Raw genomic sequence first — 9,249 nt, forward strand, 5'->3', positions numbered from 1 at the left:
GGGGGGTCGACCTTAGGTGAAAAGGTTACGACCCTCGCCTTGCCCGCGATCTGTCAGGATGATGCGAGAAAGTCTTTTTACGTTTCGGGGTTTGCTGGACGCTGAGAGACTCACACAGAGACCGAATTTACAAAATTAACGCGTTTATTTTTAGAAAGACATGCTTACAATGATCGAAACAATCGGGATTGTAGCCTTTACTCCTACAATCCCGATCCGTGTCGATTGGACTGTTTTTTTCCATCCTCCCCGTGTCCTCGAAGCTTATAAGTAATTATTAACCCCTTAACGACCATCTGTTATTAATTATGATGTAATTAAGCATAAAAAAATACTTAAAACTAAAAAAAAAACAAAAGAAATGCCTTAATTTTGAAGAGAAAGCTCCAAATTTTATTTTCCTTTCTGTGAAATTTAACACCAATGAGTCATTGTTTACACAGCTGGATGACTTTGAGAACAGCTGGAGTTGGATTTCCTGGGGCATTCTCATAGACGTCTCGGGAGGACAAGGGTTTAAAGTAGGATGAATACTAGCGACGCCTATATTTTTAAATATTTTTAAAAAATTAAGATTTTAATTGCGATTTCCGATCCCCCAATTAATTAAATTTATATATAATAAAATCGATTAATTAAAAAAATTAAAAAACTATCGGAGGTCGTTTTTGACATCAGAAACTAGCTTTAAATAACTTTACCGAAGGAAAATCCATGCACTACAACTTAGGAACCATGAAATAAATTTGATAAAAAAACTCCCATTAAAAAACAATTAAGCCTTAATCGAGCCTTATCAAAGGCTCATTAAAATTGCGATAAAATTTTTTCGCATGGGCAAAAAGTTTTGCAAAAATTTGGAGACTTAAAAAACATTCCAAAAATTGAAAAAAAAAATCTCTTAACTATGAAACATCTGTGAAAGCAACACATCAGGTGTCAGTAAAAGACAGTAATACATAAATTATAAGGAACTTGATCATACTTTATCTGCTTAGATAATCCAAAAAGCATGTAGGTCAAAGTATGCAATAAGGTTTTAGTTGCAGAGGTATGAAAATGGTACAAAAAATAGAGGTCATCTGCATTTACAATATCATAGGATTTTTGAAAATAGGATACTGAGATAGTTTGGAGTATATTGAATTATAATCATTAGCATGTAGATAAATCTTTGATATTTCATGACATCTTTTTTGAGAAAGAGAATGAAGAAATTAGATTTCAGTAGTCAAGAAGCTTAAAACACTAGCTGAGAACTGCATCTGGTATTCTGATATTCACTGGAGATGATGAAAGAACAGCAATTATATCAAGAGAGAAAACTTCAGTTTAACTATCTGATACATCAAATATTTTAAAATATTCCAATTACAAACTATATAGAAGCACTAAATGTTCGTTACTTATTGGAATGAAATTTGTGAGTAAGAAATTATGTATTTGTACTTAGCTATATGTTAAATGAAAAAAATAAGAAGGAATCAAAAGTGCAAAATTGTGTTAAGCCAAGAAAAGAAACTAAAACAACATTTTATTTGGAAAGAAAACATGTTTCTAAACTCCATACTGCAGTATTGAAAATGTGTGCAGCAAAAAATTCTTATGTGGTAAATACTTCATTATATAAGTGGGATCTTTTTATTATTTTAGAGGCAGTAATCTCTAGTCCACAAGGACTTTACTGAATCTATTTGAAATTAAATAAAACAGTTAAAATTAAAATTTTGAAAATTATTTAATTTATAAACAGTCATATATATTGCAATGATACACTGTACCTCATATTTAGAATTCTAAATTTCACAAAAATTTGCTTCAAAGTTCAAACTGTGTGCATAGTGAAAAAATGCACTTGCTACATAAACACCATCTGTTTGCATCCAAGCCATCTCTTGCATTACATTCGTATGTTTTCAGCACTTATTTTTGGTGTTTGGTTACATATAGTATGTATTGTTTGCTAGTTTTTAACAATTTCTTTCTGTAATTTTTGTTGACAGCTTATGTTAAGTAATAACAGCTGTTGAAAATACACAAAAACTTTGTTCAACTCAATATAACCTTATTTAATCATGGCATCTAAGAAGAGTATGGAAACAGCAAAATCTAAAAGGAAGGTTGTATTGGTGATTGAGGTAAAAAAGAAACAAGTGGTACACATGGATGGATTGGGTAGCCATGTTTAAGATGCCAAAGTTTATGGTGTATGACCAGTAAATGCAATCTTCATTTTTATTATACAGTATTTACATATTTTATTTATTATTTAAAAGTTTTAATTTATTACTAGGGCATTTAATTGTTATTTTTACCTTAATTATTGTATATTTGCTGTTTTAAGTTTATTGAAATGTATATTGTTTAGTGATGGATTAATTCACTTTTTATTATTTCTAATGGGGAAAAATTGATTCAGACTTTGAATGATTCAGAGTTCAAATGACCTCCTGGAATGAATTAAATTTGAAGTATGAGGCACTACTGTGAACAACTAATTTTGAAATTGAGGTAATTTTATTTCAATTTTCAAACAAATAAAAGTGGAATAGAACACTATTCTACTAAAAAATCCAGCAAGTTGGATAACTTTCTAGTTGAAAAACATTAAGATGCATTAGCAAAAGTTAAAATTGTGTATGGTGCAATCTGTTATGCAATTTTATTTAGAAAAACTTTCTATATTATTATTTGTTATAAAATGGTTAAAGATCTGGGTTGTCAGATGGCCAAGGAAGAACTTCTATGTTCTTTTCTGAGAGTCACTGTTTTGTTTTTCTGCTTGTATGACATGTGACTTCATCCTGCTGGAAAATGCAAGTTCTATTTGGATATAGCTTTTCTATGGATGGAAGTAAACACTTGTAGAATGTTAATAATGTATTGCTCTGAAGCAAGTGTTCCATCAACAAATGTCAACCTACTCATACCACTGGTGTTCATACACCCCCAAACCATGATGCTGGCAGAAAACTTCACTGGACAGTTTAACAATGATGGATCATTAGCTTCATTGGCAGATTAAATGACACGTTGGCTTTTGTTTGTTGTTGATAATTCAAATTTTGATTCATAAGACCACAGAATTTCATGCCACTTTTGTTGAGACTAGGAAAGATGTTCTTTGGTCCACTGTATGGTATCTGTTTCTTCTTTTGATGTGCTGTTAGCAAATGTTTTTCACATGCTGCATAGAACTGGAAATGCATTTCTTGCAGTCTCCTGTGTGTTGTCGAAATAGATACATTCTTTCCAGTTGTATCATTTCATATTGTAGTTACATCCAATGCTGTGACATTGTGGTTGTTTTTTTATGATTCTTTTCAAACTCTTATCAACTTTTGAAATTTTTTGTTGATGTCCAGCAGCTTTATTAGGTATAACATGGCTGTGGTTAGTGTAATGAACAATAATCTAGTGCACTGTTGTCTTGCTTAGCATTAGCTCTTTACTAATAGCTCTCTTAGACATGATATGACTGTGTTTAGCAACGATAGCATTCCTTCAATTTTTTGAAATGGCTTTTCCTCTGGCCATTGTAGACAAAATGCAAAGATTTGTAAATAACACTAAAAATGCACCTTATATTATTCACAGGATCGCTACAGGCTAAAATGAGGCCAACATAATCTAAAGTGAGGCTAAAATAATCAGTTGTTTCAGAAATACTGCAATTGGTACATTATTTAAATGCAAATTATTAGCTGGTCTGTTCATTGACAGGGGTGATGCAGTGGTCTGTTTTTTGATGCCTGTGACTCAAGTTTGACTGGCTAAATGTTGTTAAATTTGCAAGATATCAAGTTGATATTTGGCAAAAATAAAGATTAATTACTCTATACTTGTTTTAAATTATGTAAAAACATTCATGCAATGAATCAAAGCTACTTTTTTTTTTTAAACCTATCTATTGGATGGCATGTTAACTGCAGCCTGGTCTAAGTTCAATGGTGACTACTGTATATTGAGATCTGGCAACATAACAAAAAAAAAAAAAAAATTGAGGAAGAATGCATTTGATTCAAGATTTTTTTTCTGATTTATCTATATCTTTGTTAAAATATTAATTATTGCTGAGTTCAAATATTAAATTAAATATGTTGCAATATCAAATGTTGTTAAGAAAAAAATCAGAAGAAAGAGTTTATTTTTGAGGTCAGAATGAGACACCTGGCATCTGTGATAAGATTGACTGTAAAATGAGTTTGAATTTTTTAATTAAGGAGAGACTAAAGTAAATTCACAAACAATTTAGAAGACTATTTTTTGAAGGTGTGTAATGAGTGTAAAAAAGAAGGAATATGAATTAATGAATAATGAAAAGATTAAAAAGTTAAAGGTGATAAAACTTTTAATGTTTTAATGGCAGAGAACCAAGCCAGACAAATTGATGATGATGATGTCATCAACAGGGAAATTGAAGAATCATATAGACCCTCAGAAAATAAATTATATAGTTTTCAAGACTTTAATAGAAAAGCCTCTCTAATTAGTGATGATTTCTTCTCAGACCTTGCTTTTACATTATCCAAAAACGAAATTGCCATTTGACTGCATGAGCATCTAAATTGAGGTCTTGTCAGTTTCATAAAATTGACAAGGACCTCAATTTAGATGCTCATGCAGTCAACTGCATACAACTTTATATAGTAACAAAACAGTTTATTAAACTGGAAAAATTAACATTTTTAGTCATATTTAATGACTTTCATCAAATTTGATGATTGAAAAATCAAATATTTAGAAATACTAATGTAAATAGAACAAATATTTAAAGAGAGAGAAAATTCTGCATACCTGAAACATTATTTATCAGTCATTCTCTTTATGAGTCTTTCTCAACATTCTTCTATAGGACTGCTGGCTTTTATTGAATATCTATATTTACGTATAAATAAATTTAAAGTGCATGCAAAAGAATACTCTATAATTAATAAATGATTTTTTGTTTTTGTATTTTCCTCCTCCTCATATACAGGAGTTTGTCTGATTGTAATTCTTAATTTTTTTTGTTGTTTATTTATATCTTGGGGAAGATATCATTGCCATATAGCATTGTCAAATATATCCTTGTAATAAATAATAACTTAACATTTATCACTGTTTTTAAACTGATAATTTTTATTTATTATGAAAGGAAATTATTTATATTTAAATATTTTTTTTAGATGGAGTACCAGCTGCAGCTAGCCAACATCTTTCAGAAGATACTACAAAAGAAGATGAGTTTGGTGCCAAAGATTATCGTTCTGTCATGCAATTACGGGTTGATCATAATTCTAGACCTTTATGGGTGGTAAGTATAAAATGATTAACAAAGATTGACAAATATAGAACAAAGAATAAAATTATAAATTAAACAGCTAAACAATGAACTGCAACCTTTTGCAGTTTTAAATCTGGTCAAGACCCAGGTCATGTGAAAGAGCTCTTCAAGGCAATCATAATTGTGGAAGAATTTTTCCAGATATACATACAGTAGAGAGTTAGATATCTATAAAGTTTTTTCCCAAATTTTTATTTAAAGCTGCAACATCTGATTATGTGAAATGGACAGAAACTGCTTACTTCATATGTTGCTGACTTTTCATAATAATCCTGCTGTTGTCAAAAAATATAGATATATTTCATGTTTACATGTTTGAATTTTTCAAAAAGTTAATAATGTGAAGTAAGAGGTTTCTGACCTCAAGTTAGACTCAACAGGATAGCTTAGTGGGATAGCATCCATTTCATATAATCAGTTGTTGCAGCTTTAAATAGCAACTTTTAATTAAAAAAAATAAAAATTTGGGAAAACTTAGGTCATCTAACTTTTTACTGTATGTGTATCCTGAAAAAGTTCTACTATTGTGATTGCCTTTAAGAGCTCTTTTGAATTACCTGAGTCTCAACCAGATTTAAATTTGCAAAGGATTATGGTTCTCCCTGTTAAGTATAAGTCTATTTTATATTGATTCATAAAATTCAAAGGTTGTCTTAACTCTTTCAACTCTGAAAATTTCTTTTTTTCTTCCTATATCTGGAGATGAAATTGTTTTCACCCCTCAGACTAAGAAGGAAATTTGTATAGCAAACCCAGTCAAACAACTTTTCCTTCAGCTGATTTCATCTTGAATGGATTGAGCCAATTTTGTCTGATCTCACATTTGAAGAGTTAAATAATTATGAAAATTAATAGAGTAAAATCTGCTTAATATAATTACAGATATTCCTCGTATAATACAGTAGTTACACTCCAAAAAGTGTCATGTAATGAAAATCCATGCTTTACAAAAAAGAGGACTAATGCAAAACATGGTATTAGGTTCCAAAAGTTTACTATTCTTTTTCATTACTAAGAGAAAAATGTTTATCAAAGCAATCAATAATTTATTTCCAATCTGTAATTAACTAAAAATCACAAAAGTACTGATGCATTAATATTAATTTTAAAATAACCAAACAACTTAGTATTTCCAGCAACAAAGTATTTAATAAAAATAATGTTTTCGACTATTTTTAATAGTCTTCTTCAGTTAAACCACTTTAAAACAAAAAAGAATGTAAAATAGAATGCAAGCAATACAACGGTTTTTTAAATATTCATTTTAGTTAAACAAGGTATTTTCTTTTTACAAAGTATTGTTGTCTTAGCTTTTTTGTTGATTATGATCAGAAATATCAGCAACATCTTTATTTTTTTAATTTTTGTCATAATTTTTATGGCGGACAACATAAAAATGTTATTACTTGAAAATTTGTTTTAGTGGTTTGTGTTTGTTCAATTGAGGACCAAACAATTTATTTTCCAGAATTTGTGTTTGAATACTGAATTGTTTAAGTTGGGAACTGTTTGAATAATGCTGTATTTCATTCGTCATTTTTACAAATGATTACTTATCTACGATTTAAAAAAAGTTTAATAACACCTAAAAGTGTTTAACTGAATACAAAGATTAATCTATTAAAACAAAACACAGTGACAGTCTTAAAACTAAAGTCTGAAAACGACACCTGGTTGATAGGAAAGCTAGGACAAGGAAGAAAAAATTGCACTATCATTTTTTATTAAAGCAAACCTGATGAAAGGCACAAAACAAATTGAAAATTTCAATATTCTTCATTTGAATTTTAAAAAATATCAAATTATGAAGTTTACACTTAAAAATTGTGAAATTTTGTACAGAGGATTTCTCAAACCATGTTAGTGAAACTGGAAACTGTATTTATGGGGGGTTTTTTTCAGTTTTTGAATCATGTTAGAGCGAAACTGTGTTGTATGAAGGATATCTACTTTGAGATTTGCTTAAACTGATAGTATACAGGGTAGATAAATATGACTAAAGGTAATGGAAATTTTGATTTTGTTGACTCTGACATTAAGAAACAAGTTAAAGAAATTAAAAAAAATGTAGAACTTGATGAGTTATCAATATGTAATTTGTCCAGTATTGTTTGCCTGCTACAGTCTAATATTAGCTAGGATATAATTACAGTTAGAATTTCCTGCAATTTAAGCTACTGTACTACGAGCAAATAACTATTAAAACAATATCTTAATTGCTGGATTATGCTGTCAGAGACTGACAGCATAATCCTATATAACTTGCTATCAGCCTCAATATATAGTTGATAACTTGCAATAATACATTCTCTCAATGTATGATTGTATGGTATTAGGTTCCAAAAATGCCCATTTACCTAAAGATAGTAATGATAACTAAATTATGATAACAATAAGTAATGTTTTTGAAGTGAATTTTAAGTTATATTTTTTGAACTTGCTAATTTTGATAATAGTAAATAACTTTCACAACATCTATTATTACAATAAGCAGAATCTACTTTATGTAGTAAAAATTTAATTAGTTAGATTTTACTAACTGAAATCATTATATTATTGTTAAGATCATTGTTTATATATAATTAAGTACACCAATCAAAACCTTGACAATCCAGTAAATAATTTAATGTAAATTTGATAAACTTTTCAATCTTACACAAGATCTGCTTTAGATCAACAACATTCTAAATTGGAATGCACAGAACCAATTTCAAAATTTTTTAAAATATTGGAATAAGATATAAAATATAAAATTGAATAAATAAAGATTCGATTACCTATTANATGATTGACATTTAAATTGCATTTTTATGTATAACTATTAAAAAAATTATAGAAATTAATTGTGATGATTAGTATAATGATAGAAAACTAACACATTAATGATTGGAATATATCACACGATGTATAAAATGCTAATTGTGAAGTGTTTGGAGAGTATTTTATTACAGTCATTTTTGGATAGAAGAGTCCAGGTGCAAGCTGCTAGACTTTTTGACCTTTTCCAGCTTTTCATCATAGAAAATTAGAAATTGCATTTGTATTTTTATTTGACAACACAAAGATAAAATCTAGCAGAGTTGCTTAATTTTCCCAACAACATTTGGTGGTGCCATCATCATCATTTATACCTGCTGATACCCAGAGGGTATTAGGTGAAAATGGTGAAAAAATCAAACTTTTATACTACCATCCACTACTTTTTTCCAAACTCTCTCCTATCAATAGACAAGTTTTTAACCTGGAAGAAAGTTAAATTCTCTATCCTCTAAAGCCTGCTTATTGCTATCAATCCATCTTCATCTAGGTCATCCCTTTGGTTTTTTCTCTTTGATTTTAGCTTTTAATACTTATTTGGCCAGTCTGTCTTATTCCATTCTTTCCAAATGGCCAAACCACCTCAGATTAGCCTCAATTACTCTTGACCGAATATTTGTTATCTTAAGGATTTTTCTTATGTCTTCTTTTTTAATACGATTTTGTCACTGTATCCATCTATTTACACCACTAATTTTTCTAAAAACTCTCCTGTGTGCTGCTGCTAATTTTAGATCAATTGCCTTGTTTCTCACCCAACTCTTGGAACCATATATTGTCCATATTGAACCTAATTTTGTCTTGTGACTTTTTCTTTCTTATTCCACATATATTTGCTCAATTGAGCTGTCTGACCTGCCTTGCTTAATCTATTGCTGATTTCCAAATCTAACTTTCCATCTTTGCTAAAGCTTGTTCCCAAGTATGAGAACTTATTGACATGTTCTAAGCATTTGGTACCAAGTTTCACTGTTGGTCTCTTTCTCTCTTTCTAGCCATAATCTTCATTTTCTTGTAGCTGATTGACATACCTAAATTCCTGCAACTTTTCCTCTAAATTATTTAAAGATTGCTGGAGGTCCTCAGGTTTATTGATTAGTAGAACA

General features: G+C 29.5%; 1 protein-coding gene across 2 annotated transcripts in view; it reads left to right on the top strand.

Annotated features, from left to right (window-relative positions):
• LOC111632156 (TFIIH basal transcription factor complex helicase XPB subunit-like) overlaps window positions 1-5,392 on the top strand; it is a 22,031-nt gene extending 16,639 nt beyond the window's left edge. The window contains exon 3 of one of the 2 annotated variants that reach the window (XM_023376527.1): window positions 5,169-5,392. In XM_023376527.1, coding sequence (XP_023232295.1) covers window positions 5,169-5,311 — 143 coding nt within the window. In that variant the 3' untranslated portion in view covers window positions 5,312-5,392. The remainder of the gene's footprint in view (window positions 1-5,168) is intronic. The other variant, XM_023376528.1, reaches the window with a different exon arrangement.
• Window positions 5,393-9,249: the final 3,857 nt, after the last annotated feature.

This window comes from Centruroides sculpturatus, unplaced genomic scaffold (assembly GCF_000671375.1).
Source record: "Centruroides sculpturatus isolate CEXI.00-Female unplaced genomic scaffold, Cexi_2.0 scaffold616, whole genome shotgun sequence".
Lineage (NCBI taxonomy): Eukaryota > Metazoa > Arthropoda > Arachnida > Scorpiones > Buthidae > Centruroides > Centruroides sculpturatus.